This window comes from Corythoichthys intestinalis, chromosome 2, assembly GCF_030265065.1.
Source record: "Corythoichthys intestinalis isolate RoL2023-P3 chromosome 2, ASM3026506v1, whole genome shotgun sequence".
NCBI classification, from domain to species: domain Eukaryota; kingdom Metazoa; phylum Chordata; class Actinopteri; order Syngnathiformes; family Syngnathidae; genus Corythoichthys; species Corythoichthys intestinalis.
In genome coordinates, this window is record NC_080396.1 from 2,046,058 (window position 1) to 2,071,789 (window position 25,732).

The following is a 25,732-nucleotide window of genomic DNA, read 5'->3' on the forward strand; positions in this document are numbered from 1 at the left end:
CTTGTGGCAAACTTTAAACGAGACTTTTTATGGATATCTTTGAGAAATGGCTTTCTTCTTGCCACTCTTCCATAAAGGCCAGATTTGTGCGGTGTACGACTGATTGTTGTCCTATGGACAGACTCTCCCACCTCAGCTGTAGATCTTTGCAGTTCATCCAGAGTGATCATGGGTCTCTTGGCTGCATCTCTGATCAGTTTTCTCCTTGTTTGAGAAGAAAGTTTGGAAGGACGGCCGGGTCTTGGTAGATTTGCATTGGTCTGATGCTCCTTCCATTTCAATATGATGGCTTGCACAGTGCTCCTTGAGATGTTTAAAGCTTGGGAAATCTTTTTGTATCCAAATCCGGCTTAAAACTTCTCCACAACAGTATCTCGGACCTGCCTGGTGTGTTCATAATGTTCTCTGCACTTTAAACAGAACCCTGAGACTATCACAGAGCAGGTGCATTTATACGGAGACTTGATTACACACAGGTGGATTCTATTTATCATCATCGGTCATTTAGGACAACATTGGATCATTCAGAGATCCTCACTGAACTTCTGGAGTGAGTTTGCTGCACTGAAAGTAAAGGGGCCGAATAATATTGCACGCCCCACTTTTCAGTTTTTTATTTGTTAAAAAAGTTGAAATTATCCAATAAATGTTGTTCCACTTCACAATTGTGTCCCACTTGTTGTTGATTCTTGAAAAAAAAATTCAATTTCATATCTTTATGTTTGAAGCCTGAAATGTGGCGAAAGGTTGCAAGATTCAAGGGGGCCGAATACTTTTGCAAGGCACTGTAGACATATTGTTCTATCAAACACAACAGTTGTTTTGGCTTAAAATACAGCAGTTTCTTTTAAAGAGGAGTGCAAGAGCAGAAACTGCTTTGTCAGTCTTGTCTGTGTTTTCCGCCATTTACATATATAGCGAGGGATCACTGTTTCATTTTCTGTCATTGTGGTTGGTATATTTTTTCAACCTTAATAAGATGGTGTGTCAATCAACGTTGCTACAGAAAAAACATTTGGCCATTGGAGAAAAAAGGAAAAATGCTTTGCCTTGTGTAGGAATTGGCTGTAAATGCAACATAGTGAAAGTCGAAGCTGTCAGTCATTTTGATTCCAATTTTATTTTCTTATTTAACTTCATATTTCAAATTTGATGTTCTCTCACATATACATGAAACAATCGAAAGAATCGAAAATCTTGGCAACATTAACGATGGCGCGGAAGTGGTGGGGCAATGCCGCCATAGCCAACATAAACGACAATGCGCTCCCGGTTGTGTAAGTTATAGACGGGATGATCCGGTGTGTCTATGTAACCAAAGTTAGCGACTTCTTGCTCAGAGTATCCAACATTAACAACATAGTACTGCTGGCCGTCAACGAAGAAGACGCGCTCCTCTCTCGCTCGACCCTGAACACCATTAACGTCAGCGGCGTCGGCACCGTCGGCGGCGTCAGGGTTGTCGGCGGCGTCTGCAGTGTCGGCGCCGTCAGGGTTGTTGGCGGCGTCAGCAGCGTTGTTGGCGGCGTCTGCAGTGTCGGCGGCGTCAGGGTTGTCGGCGGCGTCAGCGTTGTCGGCGGTGTCAGCGCCTTCGGCGGCGTTAGCGGCTTCTTGCTGGCCGGTGCGTAGTATCAGCGTTCTGTCACAAAAAGACACTAAAGTGTTAGCTTTTTGCCGGTGTAGGCTCACTAAGAGTCGAAATGCTCTCCCGTGAAATGCCAGTTTCAAAACGTTCACACTGTTTTGTTGTACCGTTCGCTTAAAAGTGCCCATTTAAAAATCCATATGGAAAGCTATTACTACACACTCAGCTAGAGCAGGGCGGTAAACCAAAAATTTACTGTCACCGAAATTCTTCACGATGACCGACGTAATTTTGACCAAGTTGGTAAATTCGGTAATTTAATAAAACAAGAAAATATAGTCTTTTTATACCGCTTCGACGCTGTGTTGTTCGGCAAAGAAAGCAGACAGTGTGCTTACGTATGGAGTCACGTGGTTTTCAGGAAGTCAATCAAACAGAAGCCCGGTAGGCTAATGCTAATGGCTAACGCTAAAAGTAAACGGGATGGAGTCGGGCTTAAGTTAGCTAATTTAGCTTCGCCAAACTTTCACCCGGCATTAAGTAAACTCTTGGCGGGTTCCAGACGGGCTTTCACCCGCTGTCTGTCCTCCCTGGTTCTAACGATATTAGGAGAGGATGCTTTCAGTGCGTTCTTCTGGTAGCCAAGCCACAGGCTAACGCTAGTAGCTAACAATGGCTACAAATGAACGTGAAAGAGTTGGACAGCGGCTCTAACCTTGTCGAAACGGCTGAAATTAATGAGTGGACTGGGCACGGACTTCATGTAGAAATCATCATGTCGCGTTATTCGGCATCTCTGTGTGATTTCTCTGAAAGCTTTCATGATGGTAAAGCACTCAGCATAAAGTAGCCTAATCCAACAGTGAAGCTTATATATGACAGTTTAATGGCCACAGCTATTTTTCTGTATGTGTTTGCTTTATTCTGCCATCATAAAACCATAATGTTTCATTGGCATCAGAGCAATACAGCTTTAATCTGGTTGTGTCTGTGTGGAGGGTCCATGTATTAAAAAATGTTTCGGGGGGGACTGAAACCTTGACGTAAACACTTGTGTTGAATAATTATGTCACATCAGCCATTACCAATAAATTGTCTGAAGTGTACTGTTAAAGCTGCAAGTCAGTTGTGTTAGAATGACATGTTTGCACAGTCATCATATTGATTTTTATAATGTTGTACATTTTCCAAGTCATACAAGCTGTTATAAATGTTCACACTAGAATTCTTATTGTTTACAAGATTTTTTTTAATACTTAATGTTTAGACTGCATGTGCAATTGTTAGATTGAAAGCTGGTTAAATAAATTTAACGAGAAACGGTTAATTTGTATTCCATGCATTTATTCAAAATTTCAAATTATATAACAGTCTGCTTGGGCGAATTTATCGTCATTTATCGTCATCGAGGTAAATCTGCTCAATTTATCGTGATGCTTACTTAAGGCCATATCGCCCAGCCCTACACTCAGCTACTATACTACACACAGAGCGTATTATTAACAATTGTTAAAGTTATGTAATATATATTTGACAATGCTACATTTAAGACAAAAAATGCTTTAATATTTGTGTGACTATTTAAAATCATGTTTTTAGAGATACGCGGCACACAACCGAAAATGGTGTTGTATTGCTTTGATTCCAGATTGAAGGGTAAGAACATTTTTAGTTGTAATTTAAGATGACTTGCCCTTTAGTAGACTTGATTATTCTGTCAATAACTCACTTAATAGACACAAACAAAGGTTTGCATATTGGACTATTGCACTTCAGCCAAAATTTAGTTTCAAAGGTGATCAAATTGGAATATGAGGTGATTTTGTAAGAAAACCATGTGGAATGCTAAATTTGTAACTACCGTAATTTAGAAAATTGTAATCACACAGTGGGGCAAATAAGTAGTCAACCACTAGTTGTGCAAGTTCTCCCACTCTGAAAAAATTAGAGACCTGTAATTGTCAACATGGGTAAACCTCAACCATGAGAGACAGAATGTGAAGAAAAAAAAACAGAAAATCACATTGTTTGATTTTTAAAGAATTTATTTGCAAATTATGGTGGAAAATAAGTATTTAGTCAATACCAAAAGTTCATCTCAATACTTTGTTATGTACACTTTGTTGGCAATAACGGAGGCCAAACGTTTTCTGTAACTCTTCACAAGCTTTTCAAACACTGTTGCTGGTAATTTGGCCCATTCCTCCATGCAGATCTCTTTTAGAGCAGTGATGTTTTTGGACTGTCGTTGGGCACCACAGACTTTCAACTCCCTCCACAGATTTTCTATGGGGTTGAGATCTGGAGACTGGCTGGGCCACTCCGGGACCTTGAAATGCTTCTTACAAAGCCACTCCTTTGTTGCCCTGGCTGTGTTTTTGGGATCATTGTCATGCTGAAAGACCTAGCCACGTCTCATCTTCAATGCCCTTGCTGACGGAAAGAGATTTTCACTCAAAATCTCTCGATACATGGCCCTATTCATTCTTTCCTTTACACGGATCAGTCGTCCTGGTCCCTTTGCAGAAAAACAGCCCGAAAGCAAGATATTTTCACCCCCATGCTTCACAGTGGGTATGGTGTTCTTTGGATGCAATTCAGTATTCTATCTCCTCCAAACACGAGAACCTGTGTTTCTACCAAAAAGTTCTATTTTGGTTTCATGTGACCATAACACATTCTCCCGGTCCTCTTCTGGATCATCCAAATGCTCTCTAGCGAACCGCAGATAGGCCTGGAAGTGTACTTTTTTCAGCAGGGGGACAGTGCAGGATTTGAGTCCCTGGTGGTGCAGTGTGAAGCATGGGGGTGGAAACATCATGCTTTGGGGCTGTTTTTCTGCAAAGAGACCGGGACGACTGATCTGTGTAAGGAAAGAATGAATGGGGCCACGTATCGAGAGACTTTGAGTGAAAATCTCCTTCTGTCAGCAAGGGCATTGAAGATGAGACGTGGCTGGGTCTTTCAGCATGACAATGATCCCAAACACACAGCCAGGGCAACAAAGGAGTGGCTTCGTGAGAAGCATTTTAAGGTCCTGGAGCCAGTCTCCAGATCTCAACCACATTGAAAATTTGTGGAGGGAGTTGAAAGTCCGTGTTGCCCAATGACAGCCCCAAAACATCACGGCTCTAGAGGAGATCTGCGTGGAGGAATGGGCCAAAATACCAGCAACAGTGTGTGAAAAGCTTGTGAAGCGTTACAGAAAACGTTTGGCCTCTGTTATTGCCAACAAAGGGTACATAACAAAGTATTGAGATGAACTTTTGGTATTGACCAAATATATATTTTCCACCATGATTTGCAAATAAATTCTTTAAAAATCAAACAGTGTGATTTTCAGATTTTTTTCCCACATTCTGTCTCTCAAGGTTGAGGTTTACCAATTTTGACAATTACAGGCCTCTCTAATCTTTTCGAGTAGGAGAACTTGCACAATTGGTGGTTGACAAATACTTATTTTCCCCACTGTCTATACGCAAAGCAATGCAAAATGTTTGTTCAGCGTAGGTGTAAGCCAACATGTAAGCCTGTCGCAATATGCAATAATTCCATTTATCGCACGGTAAATAAAAATGAAGGCGATAATTTTTCCGCTGCGATTTATCGCCTCGCGTGCACCTGCGTGTGCGCGTGCTGCTGACGTGCTTTTAAAAGTTCGGCTTCCTTGTTACCAACTACGCAAAATGCATTTTAGTTCTGTTTTTAGTTTAGTGCAGTTTAAGTTTAGTGCAGGTGTAGAAAAAAAAAAAGAAAAGGTGACGCTTACCATTGAAATGAAGACGTTAATGATAGCAAACTATAAGTGTGCATCCATGAACTGGGTCGTAGAATGCCGATATTGGCCGGCGGTCCCCCTCCGTTCGCCAGTCTTTATAAGTTAAGGTGACAGTTCTTATTGTGGTAACATCGCCTAAGAAATCGCCAGCTTCGTCAGGTTTCAAATCATTTATTCCATGAATTCGCCGAGTGTCCACTGCTGTTGACGCCAGGATCAAAACAGAAAGTAAAATAGCGCTCTCCTGCTCACCGTCAGCCCCGCGGTGCGTTCAGGTACACTAAAAAAAGTCCGCCACATTACGCGGTGCGTTCAGGTACACTAAAAAAAAAGTCAGCCACTTTAGGAGCCGATTCGTTACATAATTACAGGTACTGTACTGTATTGTTGTTATTATTGCTATTATTACATTATTGTTATTCTGATTTTTATTCATATTTTATTTGTTTTGCTCTTTGTAATTGCTATTTGCAACTGTAACAGCAGTATTTATTTACAGGCATGAAAATGGGTCAGGGGTTAAAAAGGTGAGAAAGGTGTGGAGGAAATATGTTCCGGCGTTCTGCCAAAATGTCCTCTGTCGGCGAAACGTCCTACATGTGGCGAATTTGACCATTTTAATTTTTCACATAAGGCTTAATATTCGAGCGGGGGTTTAATTAGTTGAAGGAGTTGATTTCAACCACCATTGACTCGCACTAGCTTAGCCACTCCGGACCCCTGAAACTAACAAATAACTGGCAAACTGCACAGAATTTGTTCAAATCAACTCCAACGACTAATTAAACCCCGGCTAACTCAAAGATTAAGCCTAATGTAAAAAATTCTGCTTCCCCTTTAAAATAAAGACCATTGAATATGGCCATTAAAATGTTGTCTATAAAAGTTTTAGAGCAATAAAATAAACAACAAAAATGAATGAAATGAACAAGAATCCTTCAAACTATTTCATAATGGGTCCAAATTATTTTTCGAACAGATCATGTGACGATAGCACCTTCGAGACAGCCGTTTGCATTGCTTAGCCAAAACTACAGCTGAGGAGGCGAGATGGATATTTAGAATTTCTTTAAACCTAAGCTTTCAAAACCTTCAACAACAACTGAGCTTGAACTGAGGATTGAGCACGAGCAGTATCAAAAAGTCCTGGCTTTCGTGTTACCTGTTGTGCTGTAATTCCAAGTGGTGCTTGAATTGGATGCTTATAGCGGTCGACAGTCTTTTTGAGCCAGCGCAAAGTTCGCAGCGCACGGAGATATTTTTGTCATCTTTACTGGACAAAAATGTGACGTAATGGCTGTGTTTCCAGTGTGCAAATGCAGCCGTTTGTAGTATATCTCCTGCCTATTTCATTGCATCCTGGAGGGGTAGCAAGGCTGTGTTGTTTTGGCCGCAAACTCCCAGCGCTCACGCATCATGATAATACACGTGACCCTTTTTTTTCCATCCCTGATTAGAAAATGTCACATGTGATGTCACTCCCATGACTACAGTATTCTTCATTCTACATACATTATGGGGCAATAACAAAATAGTAACGCACAGGCATCAAGGAAAGTAATTTTACTCAGATTACTGATTTAGAAAAATGGAACGCGTTAGATTGTTCTTTACTGAAAGAAAGTAATCAGATTACAGTTACACATTACTCACATAACGCGTTACTGACAACACTGCTTTTATATTACCGTTAAATACACAAGCTTGACGCTACCTTAACGGGAGCTATTTTTTCACCGGACGCTCTGGCAGTGTTCAACGCAAGCTGCGACAAACGGCAGTAACTTTGTCATACCACAAAATATGAAAACGATTCAAACCATTATTCACCAAATTCAATATGCTGGCGAATGCATTCATCTAACAAAAAAAAATTGGGAGTGAGACCTCACCTCGTCCAGCGAACGTGAATTTGTTCTTAGGACAAGATCATCTGTCGCAATTAGCGATCTTTGACGCTCTTTTTCTCCTCCCCACATACAAACTTGATTCTCTCTCAGCGGCTGTGATTAACCTCAATGAAGTTGCTCTCCTAACTAAGCCTTGCCTATCATTCGTCTTTGTAAGTTTTTAGTAACTTTGTGTATTGAATTTGAAAGGAAAATGTGTGTTTTGTTTTTGGTGAACTTTTTCATGAAGCTAAACTGTTGAAGCGACTCACACGTGGAAAAATACGATTGTACAACGTTTTAAATGTATTCATTTGGTATATTTCAGTTACCACGATTTGAGAGATCAATAAATTGAAGAATTTACGCCTTGCGTTTGGAGTGTTTCTTTTTGGGTTTGCTGGAATAGCATCACTTACACTCGCACCATCAAACAGAGGAAGGGGTAAGTGCTGCCGCGCCAAGCCAGTTCTGGCTGCATTTTCGACACATGAAAAATAACGAATACGTACTACTGTATGATGGAAAATTTTAGTGGTTTTGTAACCGCCACGTTTTCATAGCATGGTAAACCGTGAAGGTAACCGGCACATGCCTACACCCGAACCCCCCCACCCCCCTTAAAAGTTTTCTCCTCGGATCTACACGATTCACGTAGGTCATCCTTTTTGACTTCAAAACGGCGAATTTCGCCGAAAGGTGAGAGATTTTCATGCCTGTATTTAGGATGTAGTGTGGGTTTTTGGGCTGTGGAACGAATTACTGGAATTATAATGTATTCTTATGGGAAAATCCTGCTTGACATACGACCATTTCGACTTACAAACAAGCTCCTGGAACGAATTAACTCCGTATGTAGAGGTACCACTGTATTACACATGAACCCTTTAACACCTAAGCCTATTTTGGCCGAATTTGCATCCATTTGATGTTGCCTTTATATTTCAAAGAAAAAATTGTTTACAATGGCCAAATTGGGTCCCTTTTTTCAGGACACCTTGAACTTCATGTCTAAACTGTTGTTTTCTTCACTGACCAATTATAATCCACATTTTGGACCCAAAAAGACAAAAAAATCCCCAAATCTTTTTTCAAAATTTGTAATGTTGACGTCCCATTGACAACCAAACATGCTCGACCAACCGTTTTGAAGCTTGATAATATTTATTCAACTTGTTAGGATAAACATTCAATAGAAAAAAACAAGATTGAATAGTTTTATGTTTGACAATTCAACACAAACAGCAGGTATGGTCATAGGCGTTTTTGGCCTTTACACATACTATGGTCAAAACAGGCTATACAGTGTGCAAAATAGTGAGAAAAAAATGTGTATATATCATCTAACACAAAAAGGGTTTGGAAGATATCTCTTTGTGAAGTTAGGTGTTGTACCCATCACCTTATCAAAAGTATACATGTACATGCAATCAAGCTCCTCGCACACACATCTACATAAAAATTGAAAAGATTATAGTGAAGAAAAAATATATATAACATTGAAAAAAAGTATTTTCAAAAATATTGACAAGTAGTTCAATTCAAAATTTTCAGGCATGCGACCCAATAAAGTTTTTTTTTTTTTTGCGCACTCAATAAAGCTGCTTCTTGAACAGGTCACGGAGTTGCGTCACACACAACGTCACACAGCCTACTCTTTCCCCGTTTGCGCTTGACTGTCACTTCTACTCGCCGGGACGCCGATTCATCAGAGGAAAACAACGACAAATACGACTCATCTCCTTCCTTGAGTTAATGAAATAATGCATTAGCTTGTGCTAAATGTAGTTTTAGATTCATTCTGCACGTTTCAAAGTCGCTCGCTCAAACCAACCGGTGTTGCGCATTTTTCGGCACGACACCGGCCGCTGCTTGCTTCGCATGCCTCCCTTTCAATAGTTGGCGCCTCGCTTGGAAATTTATTAAAAATGATCACATTCGGTTCGTCCTTCTTGACATCACAACGACTCTCGGGATAAGTAGTCTTTTGTGCTGCTTTCGCTTTTGAAAAAGGACAAGAAATGATGGAAATATGGAGATGGATACATGGTCCATGCAGCGTTTTAATGCATATTTATGAGTGCAATAAAACTATAAAACTCAAATGACATTATCTCCCGTTTTTCTTGGCCGATTGACTTCAAATAAAAACTGGTGTGGACATCAACTTCCGCACTTTCAAACGAGACCAACCAACAGCACGTGGGTGATGTAATTACAGCGTGACGAAGCTTCAAAGATGATATGTGTAAACGCGTCTGTTAAAGCCCCACAGCAGGCCTGTATGCCTTTTCCTTTTTTTTCCCCTCTCCCAGTCATCAGCACTCATTCCACACACCTGTCCTGCACACCTGGTCATTACCACAGCCTCCCTACATAAGCACACACAGCCCTCTGCTCCATTGCGAGTTTGTTAGCCTTCACTGCAACTTACGAGCGTTTCTAGTTACCTTGTCTTGTCGGATTTTTGATACACTTTTTTGACCTTGTGGATTTTTGCCTCTAGCCTGCTCCTCGTCTGTGCCTCTGCCTTTTCTCTGTGACCTGAAGCCTGCTACAGGACTGGATCTAGACGCATCCTGCCTGGGCCTTCGCCTTGCTCGTCCCCCCCCTGCTCGAACAGCCTTCCGTGCTTCTCCAAGGGCCAAGACTTCTTCCTCTCAGAACCAATGTTAATAAATCTGCTCTGAGCACTGCATTATTGGGTCCGTTTGTTCTCTGAGCCGTGTCAGCGTCGCTGCCGACACGTTCGGTGTTAAAGGGTTAAACGCCATAGCAGAAGCTATGAGGGGAAACGTTTTCATTTGCCTGGATGCTTAAATTATTAAGTGGAATTTTATTTTTCTTAAAAAACACATTTTATTTCTTCTGTGTTTCTGTGCAGTATTAATATTGTTGTCTTTTCCTAAAAAGTATTTTTAAATTTAAGAGTAAACATTTATTGCATTTAAATGGGTGTACATGATCTATTAATATATACTGTATTCTCACAGTGTTATTGTATTTTTTTTTTCTAATTGGGGGGGGGTGCAATAATATCGCATATCGCAATAATTTATGAAATAAATTATCGCACACTAAAATTTATCGCGACAGGCCTACCAACATGACACATTTTTTTTTACAGGTTCAAAAACCTCTTGAAGGGAAGATCCTGTTTTTTCTAGATAATAATATATTGTCTGCGTATAAGTTAATTTGATGTTCTGCCTTCTTGTCTTGCCTTTTTTGTTAAACGCTTTGTTCTCCAAATGTCACTTAAGACAAAATCGTTCATATATTTCCTAAGGGTCTTCGCATTTTTTGAAGGTTTAGGGAGTTTCACATTAGAGCTATCTATTCTTGGATAAGGTGTTGTGTTGAAGAAGTTTTCACAAATATCAGATTATGCAATAAATTGGGTGGCACGGAGAGGTTCCCACACAAAACGGAAGTGGCAGTTTGTTGTTTTTTTTTGGGGGGGGGTAGAAAGGTCAACTTTAAACTGGCGAATGGATGTACTCACCTGATGACGCGCCACCACTTTCTTGCTGAAGTCGCGTAGGTATGTCGGAAGCCCACCGCAAAGACACAGCGAATTGTGACCATAAAAGTCAGCAGAAGTGACAGGCCAGAAGACCTCCAGGGTTGCCCGAGAAACTTGATCATCTTCATGAAAAAACCTGTCGGGATTATCTCATCTGCAACGAGAGGACAAATTTATGCATCGTAACCATCATAAATCAAATGCAAATAAAATACCTTCAGAGTCTCTCCCGGGCGCCGTGAAAACACGGTGGTCGTAACCCCACTTGTTTGAGCTGACGCAAAGCACGTCGATGCTGTCCGTGAGATTCTCCAAGAACAAATCCAGCTTCACAGTGTGTTTGTCTAGCTTCTCTGTGGATCCTTTCGGAGCACCTCGCACGGCTTGCGGCACCAACCAGTTCAGAGAAGGAGCCGGGGTTGCCCGGCTTACGCAGCTACAAATGACCCTATCCGATATGGGGCCGCAGCCGGAGGTGGCTAGGATCTGGGGCACAGCTAAAAACAGCAAAGAGCCTAGTTTCAAGCCAACTTTTTACTGCAATGAGGATACTGATCACTAACATTCAAGATCGTCGGCGTTCTCTGCTGGTGATTCACGAACTGGCAGTTTCGGGGAATCGTCATCTGTGGCAAAAAAAAACAAAAAAAAAAAAACGCAAACGTGACAATTGTTATAGTTTTTTTTCCCCCAATATATTTGAATAAAAGATCGTTAATGTGTGTTATCAAGCGTCATGACATTTTTAGTAGGGCTGGCAAAATTATCGTGTTAACGGGCGTTAGTTTTTTTCATTAATCACGTTAAAATATTTGACGCAATTAATGCACATGCCCCGCTCAAACAGATTAAAATGACAGCAGTGTAATGTCCGCTTGTTACTTGTTTTTGGTGTTTGGCGCCCTCTGCTTGGGTCCAAATGATTACCGTAATTATCGGACTATAAGCCGCTACTTTTTCCCCTCATTTTGAATCCTGCGGTTGGTAGTCCAGTGCGGCTTATTTGTTGATTTATTTGGGTTAACAGGTAACACTTTATTTGACGGCGGCGTCATAAGACTGCCATAAGACTGTCATAATTATGACATGATACTATCATGGGCATTAATTAATGCTTATGACAGATTTCATTTAGTAACATGCGGCAAATTATGTCACTAACACCATTTATTTCCAGCTCGGATCTTTTGCATCCATTCATAAGTGATATAATTTGCCGGCTGGCACAAAATGACATCTGTCATAAGTATAACGATGGTCTTATGAAATTCTTATGGCACCACTGTCAAATACAGTGCTACTATATACCATAACTAGCTATTAATGAAACAACTGGAGCAGTAACTGAAGAAATAATTATCAAAGAACATGAATTTTGATTGTTATTTACATCTGTAGCGCTGCAATGCATGATGGGAGGCATGCTGGACGACAACAGTATTGACAGCAGGTGGCAGCAGAGGTTGGTGGTCTCCCCCAAGAGAACAGTGATGGCCAAATGAAGTGAGAACAGTGAAGGCCAAATGAAGCTTCTTAAAGCAATGAAGCTTTGCAGCCAATTGTTTCAAAGCTTCATGGTGGTTCATTTGGTCTTATGACAGTCTTATGATGCTGCTGTCAAATTAAGTGTTAACGGTTTATATCTTTTGGTGTCAGTGAGGACAGCTGCGGCTTATAGTCCAGTGCGGCTTATCTATGAACAAACGCAGTTTTCGTGTCAAATTTGGTGGGTGGCGGCTTATAGTCAGGTGCGCCTTATAGTCCAGAAATTACGGTATATGAGTTTAAGCACAATGAGTGAGCATGGTGTAATTATGGACATCAACAAGGGCGAGCTACTAGTTTATTTTTTGATTGAAAATGTTACAAATTTTAATAAAACGAAAACATTAAGAGGGGCTTTAATATAAAATTTCTATAACTTGTACAAACATTTATCTTTTAAGAACTACAAGTCCTTCTATCCATGGATCGCTTTAAGAGAATGTTAATAATGTTAATGCCATCTGGTTGATTTATTGTTATAATAAACAAATACATTACTTATGTACCATATGTTGAATGTATATATCCATTTTGTGTCTTATCTTTCCATTCGAAAAATAATTTACAGAAAAATACGGCATATTTTAGAGATGATTTGAACTGCAATAAATTACGATTAATTAATTTTTAAGCTGTAATTAACGCTTTAACATCTAAGCCTATTTTGGCCGAATTTGCATGCCTTTGATGTTGCCTTTATATTTCAAAGAAAAAATTGTTCACAATGGCCAAGTTGGGTCCCTTTTTTCAGGATACCTTGAACTTCATGTCCAAACTGTTTGTCTTCTTCACTGACCAATTTTAATCCACATTTTGGACCCAAAAGACAAAAAAAATCCCAAAATCTTTTTTCAAAAATTGTAATGTTGATGTCCCACTGACAACCAAACGTGCTCGACCAACCGTTTTGAAGCTTGATAATATTTATTTAACTTGCTAGGATAAACATTCAATAGAAAAAAATAAGATTGAATAGCTTTATGTTTGACAATTCAACACAAGCAGCAGGTATGGTAATAGGCATTTTTGGCCTTTACACATACTATGGTCAAAACAGGTCATATACAGTGCAAAATAGTGAGAAAAAATATATATATCATCCAACACAAAAAGGGTTTGGAGGATATCTCTTTGTGAAGTTAGTTATTTTACCCATCACCTTATCAAAGGTATACTGTATACAGTTGTGGTCAAAAGTTTACATACACTTGTGAAGAACATAATGTCATGGCTCTCTTGAGTTTCCAGTTATTTCTACAACTCTGATTTTTCTCCGATAGAGTGATTGGAACAGATACTTCTTTGTCACAAAAAACATTCATGAAGTTTGGTTCTTTTATGACTTTATTATGGGTGAACAGAAAAAAGTGATCAAATCTGCTGGGTCAAAAATATACATACAGCAGCGCTAATATTTGGTAACATGTCCCTTGGCCATTTTCACTTCAATTAGGCGCTTTTGGGAGCCATCCACAAGCTTCTGCCAAGCTTCTGGTTGAATCTTTGACCACTCCTCTTGACAGAATTGATGCAGTTCAGTTAAATTTGATGGCTTGCTGACATGGACTTGTTTCTTCAGGTTTGATGGCTTGCTGACATGGACTTGTTTCTTCAGCATTGTCCACAAGTTCTCAATGGGGTTTAAGTCAGGACTTTGGGAAGGCCATTCGAAAACCTTAATTCTAGCCTGATTTAGCCATTCCATTACCACTTTTGATGTGTGTTTGGGGTCATTGTCCTGTTGGAACACCCAACTGCGCCCAAGACCCAATCTTCGGGCTGATGACGTTAGGTTATCTTGAAGAATTTGAAGGTAATCCTCCTTCTTCATTATCCCATTTACTCTCTGTAAAGCACCAGTTCCATTGGCAGAAAAACAGCCCCACAGCATAATACTACCACCACCGTGCCTATATGGTAGGCATGGTGTACTTGGGGTTAAAGGCCTCACCTTTTCTCCTACAAACATATTGCTGGGCGTTGTGGCCAAACAGCTCGATTTTTGTTTCGTCTGACCACAGAACTTTCCTCCAGAAGGTCTTATGTTTGTCCATGCGATCAGCAGCAAACTTCAGTCGAGCCTTAAGGTGCTGCTTTTGGAGCAAGGGCTTCCTTCTTGCACGGCAGCCTCTCGGTCCATGGAGATGCAAAACACGCTTGACTGTGGACACTGACACCTGTGTTCCAGCAGCTTCTAATTCTTGGCAGATCTGCTTTTTGGTGATTCTCGGTTGAATCTTCACCGTACTGACCAATTTTCTCTCAGCAGCAGGTGATAGCTTGCGTTTTCTTCCTGATCGTGGCAGTGGCAAAACAGTGCCATGCACTTTATACTTACAAACAATTGTTTGCACTGTTGCTCTTGGGACCTGCAGCTGCTTTGAAATGGCTCCAAGTGACTTTCCTGACTTGTTCAAGTCAATGATTGTTCAAGTCAATAATCACTCACAAGAAATTGCTAATTCGTGTTGCTGTATGTATATTTTTGACCCAGCAGATTTGATCACTTTTTCTGTTAACCCATAATAAAGTCATAAAAGAACCAAACTTCATGAATGTTTTTGTGACAAAGAAGTATCTGTTCCAATCACTTTTTCTGTTAACCCATAATAAAGTCATAAAAGAACCAAACTTCATGAATGTTTTTGTGACAAAGAAGTATCTGTTCCAATCACTCTATCGGAGAAAAATCAGAGTTGTAGAAATAACTGGAAACTCAAGAGAGCCATGACATTATGTTCTTCACAAGTGAATGTAAACTTTTGACCACAACTGTATGTACATGCAATCAAGCTTCTCGAACACACATCTATATAAAAATTGAAAAGATTCATAGTGAAGAAAAAAAAATATAACAATGAAAAAAGTATTTTCAAAAATATTGACTAGTTCAGTTCAATTTTTTCAGGCATGCGACCCAATAATTTTTTTTTTTTTTTTTGCGCACTCAATAGTTTGTTTTTGAACAGGTCACTGAGCTGCGTCACATACAATGTCACACAGCCTACTCTTCCGCCGTTTGAGCGCTGCTGTCACTTCTACTCGCCGAGAGGCCGAGTAATCCGACGAAAACAATGACAAATACAGCTCATCCTCTTCCTTGAGTTAATGAAAAAATGCATTAGCCTGCGCTAAATTTAGTTTTCAATTCATTCTGCACGTTTCAAAGTCGCTCGCGCAATCCAAGGGTTCATGCCTCCTTTTCCTTAGTTGGCGCCTAGCTCGGCAATTTATTAAAAATGTTCACATTATGTTCGTCCTTCTTGACATCACAACGGCTCTTGGGATATGTCGTCTTTTGTGCTGCTTTCGGTTTTGAAAAAAAGGACAAGAAATGATGGAAATATGGAGATAGACACATGGTCCATGCAGCGTTTTAATGCATATTTATGAGGGCAATAAAACTATAAAACTTAAATGACATTATCTCCCGTTTTACTTGGTCAATTGACTTCAAATAAAAACTGGTGTGGACATCAACTTCCGTACTTTCAAATGAGAGCAACAAAGGGCACGTGCGTGACGTAATTACAGCGTTACGAGGCTTCAAGATGATATGCGTAAACGTGTCGCATCCGACACGTTCGGTGTTAAAGGGTTAACTCGATTAAAAATTTTAATCGTTTGACAGCCCTAATTTTTAGGTGAGGAATAGATATATTTTTTTAGGGCTGTCAAACGATTAAAATTTTTAATCAAGTTAATCACAGCTTAAAAATGAATGAATCGTAATTCATCGCAATTCAAACCATCTCTAAAATATGGCATATTTTTCTGTAAATTATTGTTGGAATGGAAAGATAAGATGGATATATACATTCAACATACTGTACATAAGTACTGTATTGGTTTTTTAAAACAATAAATCCACAAGATGGCATTAACATTATTAACATTCTTTCTTCTTCACGGTAGAGGTTAGATTTTGTGCCCGAACCCGACCCGACCGGCCCACAATTTAAGCATTCACGTTCGGGTCAGGTCGGGTCGGGCCGCCATGCCGGACTAATAAATTACTTAAAAAAAAAAAAAAAAATGGAGAGCAGGCTCTCTGTATTGCGCTTTTGCTTGTGCGTGTGCACGAACGCCGTGGCGCTGGCCGCTTTTTCTTCTTGTCCTCCCGCTGTACCGTTTGCACACGGCCGAGGCGCCGCCCTCTCCTGTTCCCTCTCCTTGTCAGAGAGGCGCGTCCATGTGAGAACAATATCCCACACACTCAGAAATATGTTTAACAAACTTTCCCAGCATTATTTCGTTGTGTGAATGCTTTGATAATTCTCAAAAAAATATGTAGATTATTTAAACATTAAGAAAACTCGAAGAAATGAAAATAAATTGCTGCTGCTGCGTTTTTTCCGCGTCACTCAAAAAAAAAAAAAAAAACATCGGGTTTTTCGGGCTCGGGCCTGCAAATCTAGTTAAGTGATCGAGCTCGGGCCGGGCCTCAATACCAGCGGGCGGTGTCGGGTCGGGCTGGATTTTTTAGGCCCGAACTAGGCTCTAATCCACGGATAGAAAGACTTGTAGTCCTTAAAAGATAAATGTTAGTACAAGTTATCGTAATTTTACTAAAACCCTTCTTAATGTTTTCGTTTTAATGAAATTTGTAAAATTTTCAATCAAAAGTAGCTATTTTGATTGGAAATAGTTGTATAACTGCGTGAGAATAGGGTCTCATTAATAGAGATTGAAGCGCTTTTCTTTTTGTGAACATTATTTTTTTTTTGAGAGATAAGAATATTATTTTTGTTGTGCTTTCACTAAACGATATTTATGTTTGTTGTGAAGGAGTTGCCGATGCGTATGCCAATAAATGGCGCGGTCCAATGAACGCCTGTGTCCACTGGCCTTTATAACATATCTATGTACATATCTTACCCAAAATACAACAAGAGATATATAATTGCCACTAAAAGATAGTCAACTTACAGAAATATACGTGGAGCACAAATAGCACAATGCAACAGCATAAACGTCTCACAACTACCAATCCGTAGTTAGTTGGGATAGGCTCCAGCACCCCCGCGACCCTCGTGAGGAATAAGCGGCATGGAAAATGAATGAATGAATGAATGAACATTAGTATGGAACGGCGCTGCCCCCAAGCGGCCGCTGGCATTCTCTTCACTCTCAATGTGCAAAAATGGCATCGTTGTAATCTGTTGAGGCAATGCGTGAGCGGGTCATTCCGCGCATGCGTTAAATGCGTCAAATATTTTAACGTGATTAATTTCAAAAATTAGTTACCGCCCGTTAACGCGATAAATTTGAGCGCACTAAAGATCTAGAAGTTTTTGAGTGAAAGCAGTGAATTAGTCTGATTCTTGTCACACCTGAGATGCAATTGTAGGCCGTTTTCAACAACGTACATCGAAAATAAAGAGATTGATTGACTGAAAATGGTTTAATATTGGATGAAAAGTCTTGTTTTCCCATGTACATTTATACTGTAATTGCTCTTTACCGAAAAATATATACTGTATATATATTAGGGCTGCCAAAAAAAATCGCGTTAACGGGCGGTAATTAATTTTTTAAATTAATCACGTGAAAATATTTGACGCAATTAATGCACAAATGCCCCGCTCAAACAGATTAAAATGACAACAAAGTGAAATGTGTACTTGTTGTGTTTTTCGGAGTTTTATCGCCCTCTGCTGGCGCTTGGGTGCGACTGATTTTATAGGCTTCAGCACCCATGAGCATTGTGTAAGTAATTATTGACATCAACAATAGCGGGCTACTAGTTTGTTTTTTGATTGAAAATTTAACAAATGTTGTTAAAACCAAAACATTAAGAAGGGTTTTAATATAAAATTTCTATAACTTGTACTAACATTTATCTTTTAAGAACTACAAAACTTTCTATCCATGGATCGCTTTAACAGAATGTTAATAATGGTAATGCCATCTTGTTGATTTATTATTATAACAAACAAATACAGTACTTATGTACCGTATGTTGGATGTATGTACCCATCTTGTGTCTTATCTTTCCATTCCAACAATAATTGACAGAAAAATATGGCATATTTTATAGATGGTTTGAATTGCGATTAATTAATTTTTAAGCTGTAATTAACTCGATTAAAATTTTTAATCGTTTGACACCCCTAATATATATCTATATAGATATATGTTTTAGCCGATGACTCGATAAATCGATAGAATTTTCAGCCGATTACCCAAATATTCGATAGCTGCAGCCCGAATTCATTCACTCACTGAACATGGCAATCCTACCTGCCGGCTCTTCCACGTAGTCATCATGTCGGGCGTTTCTTCCTGCTCCCACGTTCGGTGCTAAAAAAAAAAAAGTTTCCACAGGTAGGTGTGCAAGTTGCATTCTTACCACTTTTGGTCAGTTATTTTTATAAACATATTAACACACACTTGTATGCCAATCTCTTAACTATCCAGGAATGCAAAAAATAAACATTTGTATTAAGACCACTCAACATTGCGTATCTAAAGAAAGAAATTAAATATAACTGAAAACACTTTGCAGTTCAATCAATCAATTCTAGTAAAAGTTAACAGCTCCCTACTTGTATTTGGCAGGTTAGCAAATTCACAGTTTAATGTTAACTCTGTGGTCGGACTTTTAGTAGCAAAATTAGTAGTGTGTTCCCCACCTCCACAACGTTGATTTCTTTTTACATTACTTACAGTGGCCGCTACTGCTAGTAGTCCCCCCAAAAAAAATCGAAGGATGTGGCGTGTTGTCGACATGTTGCATTTCTGTGAGGGCTGTCAGTGCGTGTGTTGCGGCGGTGGGGGGGGGGGGGGGGGGGGGGTCAAGTCATCAGCCAATCAAACGTGCGTTTGACAAAAAAAAAAAATGAACCGACTCAGTCAGCAGGTGAAAAAGGGGTAAATGTAAGTCTGAACATAATGAAAATCACCTAATAACGGTCGGGTCAATTCTATCCTTACAACATTTGGGATGACAATTTAATTGACCTATATAACTAAAGTCATGATATAATGCAAATAAGGTTGCTTAAAAGTTAGTGGGGACAATTTCAGCATCCTGAAATGTTGGTATTGTTATGTCCCTACGCAAACCTACGCCCTTGCATGCAACGCTTTGAAGCTTTGTTCTCTGTTAACTTCGAAGATCAACGGTTGTCAACTTAACTGAGCAAGTCCAAAAAGTTGTAAAAGTCATATAAACCCCCCCCATAAATACATAAAACAAATACAGTGGGGAGAATAAGTATTTGATACACTGCCAATGGGTTTTCGCATTGTGAGTGTATCAAATACTTGTTCTCCCCACTGTATGTCTGGATCCGCAAAAATTAAAAGCCTTATACAAGGCAAAAAAAAAAATCCCCCCAAAAAACGTCCGACATCGGAGCACTGAGCTGCGCATAGCCAAGCCGAGGAAAACGCATTCTCGGCGGCCACGCGAGGAGGAACCCGTCGGTGTACTGCCAGTAGGCTCGCCACCTGTCCCTTGAAATAAGGAACGAGGAACGAACCGAAATTGGGAATTAAATGTTGCGTTCCGTTTTGAAATAATACGGAATATATATGAATAGATACAGTTCTATGCATTTTAGGAGTTTTTTTCTCTGCCTGTAAAGCTTTGGGCGCGAGGAGGGCGTCCCCTATTTCTCATTTCTGAAAGGCGGCAACCCTAATTCACTGGGGCCACGGCTATTGCAGATTCCACCTACTTCAAAAACTTTTGAAAAATAAAACTCACCTGGAACAGCCATCAAAAGAAGGCAAATTAGAAACATCATGTTGTATGCTCAACGGATCTCCGCTAATGGAAATGATGTCTATCGCTGGGGTCTTTTGACTTAGCTTGCGAGTTAGCATCTGCTTGCATCGCACTCGACCAATCACACGCCAGCCTTTTCGCGGGCGCGGGAGCAAGACGGAGTTGACTGACGCAGTCCTGCTCTACGGTGACCGAGAGATGTCAGGCGAAATGCAAAATCCAAACACTTTGCAAATAAAAAAAAAAAAAAGCCTGCGTAAAGTTGGCCCCCCATCAGACGCAAATTTATGTATAAAATGACGTCAATCGTTTGTGCTGCAACGTTTTTGTGGATACAGCATTATGCTTTTATTGAGATATTGATTTGAGTGGCGTAGCCTTAGCTGAGCTACCGGGGCTAATGGAGCGTACCAACTCTCTCAATAACAGAGGGGTGTACTAACAACTAGCATTAATGTAGCGCAAACCAATTCGGGTCCATTTTGCAGTTCATTGCGGGGCTTGAGATATTAATTTCGAGTGATGACGTCCCTCTAAGCCCCTCATTTACTGCAAAATGCTTCCAAAGTTGTGCTATTCGTTCGTGCGTGCGTAGATTTGTAGTGGCGGGGGGTTGGTTGCATCCGTGGGTTATTAGGCTCCAGCGTTTACGTCACAGCAGCACGGGATCATGCGAGATTTGCGACAACGCAGCCAAATTGGAAGCACGTCTGCATCACGGGACATTGAAACTTAAAACGGCAAATACAATTCAACTACGAGCGCCAAAGATGGAAAAAAGTAAGAAAAACTTGCCAGTTCGATACAGAGACAAACTCGTTACCACGGCGAAGGACAGATATGTGAGCAAACTTAACCCTTGTGCCGAATATTACATCATATGTAATTTTTTTTTATGGTTTTTGTTTTTACATCAAAGAGAAAGCATAGGGAAAAAACCCCACTACGAATGTTAAATATTTCCTAGGTTCCTAAAACAGGCAGACGTTCAAAATGCAACTTTGCCATCATTTCTAAACCTTTGCATTAAGTCGCCTCAGAACGACAAAATATGAAACCACTGACTCCCATTATAATTCATAAATTTGGATTTATTGTACACCTGACGTATTTTATTGCAATTTCCCTGATTTTCGTATCAATCCTTTCAACGACGGTCAAATAACATGTGAGACGGATATAGAGTGTATTTACACCCCTAACCCTGCAGGTAGCGCAAGAGACCACTAAATGATTTTGCATGCAAACTGCATACTGTTTAAAAGGTGGATTTTCCGCTACTTTTGGTATTGCCATGCTGATGGTTGCTCACACCTGCTCGTGCATGCACGCGCGTCACCTGTATTGCTTTGCAGGAAAATTGAATTCCATAAGTTATTACTGAAGATTAGTGTCATTTGAAATCATGCAGTTGTGTGCGTCTCCACACATGCACGTTGCTTGAAATCATGCTCTTTCATTGGTCATGGACTGATCGACAGGGCCAGTGTGTAGACTCACGAACACTTGTGTGTGAGTGTGTGTGTGCGCGCAGCGTGAGAATGAATTCAAAATTCAGTTGTTTACTGAATCTCAACTCTTACTGGTGGAATGTTTAAAATGTTCCTCCTCCCATTAGTTTAGTGAATGGTCAGGTTTGTATACAACTTTTTATATGGGGTCCAACGGCTCGAAGGCCATTTTACTCCCTGTGACTGATGGTGAGCAGAGATGGCGAGAAGAATTTCTTTTGAGGAGGCAAGAAGAATGGTGTTGGAGGAGGAATTTCTCACAGACTCAATGAATGAAGAGGATGATGTGTCAGAGGACTGTGCATTGTCCAACTCCGATGACGATTATGAGCCACTTGAAGGAGAGGAGGAAGAGGATTTTGAGGAGGCCATTCTTCATAGCCCATTATTTGGGTTTGTGTGGTCCTAAGTGTGGGGGTGGGAGGCGAAATTAAAAAAATTAAAGTTACATATGTATGGATAAAGTCTGATGCGAATGAAAAGTTTGAGTGATTGACAGATTTTTTTTTTCCAATGACTGAATTATTACTCTTCAAAGTAGCATTTACATGTTAAGTAGAGCTGGGAATCTTTGGGCACCTAACGATTCGATTACGATTACGATTCAGAGGCTCCGATTCGATTATAAAACGATTATTGATGCACCCCCCCTCCTTTTTTTCCCTTTTTAAAAAAATTTTTTTTTTTTAAAGTTTTGTACATTAGTTCCAAAATTGTTCAAAAATACTCTCAGGCTAAACCAAACTACTATTTCAGTATCAAGTTAACATATAGCAGTAAACAAATATACAAAAATAACATTAAATGAAAAAACTCCAGTCCCCATTCTGTATCAGCAGCTTTAAACTACATTCAATTAATTTAATGTTGTGAATCAACCGTTAAAGTTGTTAAAATTGCTCCCGTTATTCCATAATTTCCCTTTTGTCTACTTTTGACATGTGAAAGTTTTAAAACTATTTTAAAGATAGATTCAAGTCAATATTTTACCGATTTAGGAGCATTTTAGATAAAAAGTTAATTAGGTTTGCTTGGAAGGTTCACTACAACAGCCTTGCAGGGAAGTTTACTGCTTTAAGATGGCGGCCGTTTACTAACGCCCGCATCTAGCTTTTTGCAGATGTGCTGCTACCGCTACCGAGTCCAGTGTTTCCCACCAATGAAAGAGACTGTGGCGGCCCGCCACAGTCTCATTTGGGCCCGCCACAGTCTCGTTTGCGCCCCCCCCCCCCCCCCCGCCGAAAAAAAAAAAAAAAAAGATACTAATCAGATGCGTCAGTCAGCCGATTACACAGCTGTAGCCCACTCCACTCTACTACCCGCGCGAGTGAGAGCAGCATTTTAGAGTAGTATTTTATTTATTTATTTATTCATTTAAGAGACGCAAGGGGAACGAGTAGGAAGAATGGGAGAACGAGCGAGATAGCGAGAGATAGCGGTCGCATGTCGTAGCAGCCCGCTGTTATTTTGTTATTGTTTTTCTTTATTATTGTTACCACAATCAAGTGGGTAAGCAAATACAGACTTCTCTCCTTCTTCCCCATATCCGGGGCATTACAATAGTTTGGATCGGACTTTTCGGTGAAAGTGAGCGGTGGACGGCCGTCTTGGACGGTAAGCAAACTTTGATTGAACTTGCGCGGAGAGGCGCGGCCCAAAATAAAGCCTTGCTCTATTTTCAGAGCGTTGGTCACAGTAAAATATTTATTAGTTCAAGCAGAGTAAAATGATACATATTCACGGTACAAGAACGTCGTTTCCGTGTCCATCGATTGGTAAGAAAAGGCTGTTTGTACGAATGACGTGTGGGCGCTCCCGTCAGGGTGGACATTTCGCGTGGAGTGGCTATTTTTCGGCACAACACCGGCGCGCCAACTTCAGACAATTACGGCTGACGAAACTTGGATAAATGCGCCCCCCCAAATTTCGCGAGCTCTGGGACACTCGGAAAAATGACTCTCATACCTCTCCTTGCTAAGTTAATGGTACCTCGATGTGCGTTTGTGTGGAAATTTAGTTCACGAACAACGGGGAAAAAACTATTCACCTTCTCACCGAATCAAGTAAAACTTTTTACACGGCTATTAGAATTCCCCCAGTCCTGTAAATGGGTCAGTTGACAGAAGAACTGTTATTGTTGTGGTAATGTAGTACTTATGAGGGTCAAATAAAAAGGAAAAAGGAGGGCTACGACGGCGGTCTGAAACCCGCGGCTCTTGGGCCGCATGCGGCTCTTTAGTGCTGCTTCGGGGCTTTTTTTTTTTTTTTAATGGAAAAAGATGGGGGAGGGAAATATATTTTTTGTTTTAATAGGATTTCTAGGAGGACCAACATGATACAAACATTCTTTCAATTCATTAATATTGTAATGAAGTTAAACTTGTGGTGTCATCGTACAACAGAGAAGTCACGTGGTGCGCTATAGGATCCACTGCAGGGAAAATAAACATTTAATCATGAAGGCTAATTATGTATTTCTAGCCAACTTATTCATTTTTATAGTAGGCTAATGTAGCTAGTATTGATAATTATAAGGCTTGTACAAGGCTTTTAATTTTTTGCTGCTCCAGACATACTGTATCAGTTTTTTTTGGGGGGGGGGGGGTCAAATATGGCTCTTTCAACAGTTTGGGTTGCCAACCCTGAGTCACTACGAGATGTAAGTCGTACTATTGCTACGAGAAAAAAAGTCGCATTATTACATAGGGTAACGTAGCTGTAATCAGCAACGCATTTTACATACATGTACCGTAGCTGAGAGCTATAACATTAGCCTAGCTAATGAAATATTTCAAATATATCTTTGTTATGGTTCTTCTTGGGGGGGGGAAATATGGGGAAAAAAAAAAAAATTCGCCGTGGCACGACATGGTGTGGCTGTCCGACTCCGATGCAGCCCACCACCACAGTTTCGAAAAATCCTATGGTCAGAGAGCCTCCCACCACAGTCTCCTAAAATCCTGTGGGAAACACTGCGAGTCTATTGCATCTAGTCCTCTATAAATGATATCTACCGTAACATTATGTAGCTGTACTTGTAGCAGCTTTTTGGCAGCAGTCAGGTATGTTGTTGTGTTTTTTTTTAGTGATGGCCAAATGAAGCCTCATGAAGCAATGAAGCTTTACAGCCAATTGGTTTGCACATGTAGCAAAGCTTCATTGTGCTTCATTTACTCTATGACGCCATCAAGTGGTCTACAAGCCCATGAGGTCAACATTGTTAAGAATTCAATGGTTATTTGATTATGACGAAGATAGGAATGTGCTTATGTTAGTAATTTAGTATGTGAACAAAATACAACAAGTGCTAAGGATAATTTGTTATTCATTTTTGTTGAGAAATAATAGCTTTCCCACAGTGGCTGGCTTTATATGGGTTCTTTTGGACAATATTTCACCAGCTTTAGAAAATATTCTTTCACAAGGCACAGATGAAGCTGGGGTGCAGATAAATGTGAGTGCCAGTTTATATAAATTTGGGTAGGTATTCTTTTGTGCCTCCCAGTACACTATTGGATTGTTCATTCTGTTGATGTTTGGTTCAGATAGGTACACACACTCACATTTATATTAATGTAGTTCTTCTCCCTTACCTTATTGAAAGCAATCAAATGAAAATGTTCCCATACAGGGGAGGATCGCTTTTTTTGCGCAGTTTCCATCGCAAGCAAAGGACAAGGCTCGAAAAAAGATTGCACTGGTTGCAGTGTTGCGCACAGATCATGTAATAAGTACAGGAGCCCGAAATGCACAAAATGTGAGATAACAGGCGATCGCCATTGCGTTTTGCAACCAATTTATACAGTAGTCTGTAGCCTACTGTGTTTGCAATGCGCGCCGAACGTCGGATCACTTCCGAAGCGTTTACCAGAATAAGCCGGCCGGCGAGGCTTCTCACGTCATCATTTCCGGGTTCTGCCGAAATGACGCGCGCCTCGCTACAAGCTTCGAGGAAACACCCCTCCCATTACTCGACACAAGCTTCGGAACCTGGGCCCATTTCGTCCCATCACTAGTTTTTTTTATCTCGTGGCATGAGTTGAGCTAGAGGCGTGAGTTGAGCGTTGGCATTACCCGAGGGGCCGGGTAAGCATGAGAGCATGAGCATGAGAAGCATGATGTTTAGCTACTCCCGATCCGTTCCGTCCCGAAGACCGCGCGGC

General features: G+C 40.4%; 1 protein-coding gene across 1 annotated transcript; it reads right to left on the bottom strand.

Moving 5' to 3' along the window:
- Positions 1-1,134: 1,134 nt before the first annotated feature.
- On the bottom strand, positions 1,135-20,231 carry LOC130912148 (uncharacterized). Its single transcript, XM_057830013.1, has 6 exons — positions 20,038-20,231; positions 18,567-18,626; positions 11,342-11,404; positions 10,994-11,275; positions 10,758-10,932; positions 1,135-1,639 (listed from the first exon to the last, which is right to left on the bottom strand). The coding sequence occupies exons 1-6, from the start codon at positions 20,075-20,077 to the stop codon at positions 1,207-1,209; spliced, it is 1,053 nt and encodes a 350-aa protein (XP_057685996.1). The 5' UTR covers positions 20,078-20,231; the 3' UTR covers positions 1,135-1,206.
- Positions 20,232-25,732: the final 5,501 nt, after the last annotated feature.

Coding starts and splice junctions, on each gene's coding strand:
- LOC130912148 (XM_057830013.1), bottom strand. CDS start 20,077: ATGATGTTTCTAATTTGCCTTCTTTTGATGGCTGTTCCAG. Junction 11,405..18,566: donor CTACGTGGAAGAGCCGGCAG/GTAGGATTGCCA, acceptor TTTTTGCCACAG/ATGACGATTCCCCGAAACTG. Junction 1,640..10,757: donor AAGTGGTGGCGCGTCATCAG/GTGAGTACATCC, acceptor TTTTTGTGACAG/AACGCTGATACTACGCACCG.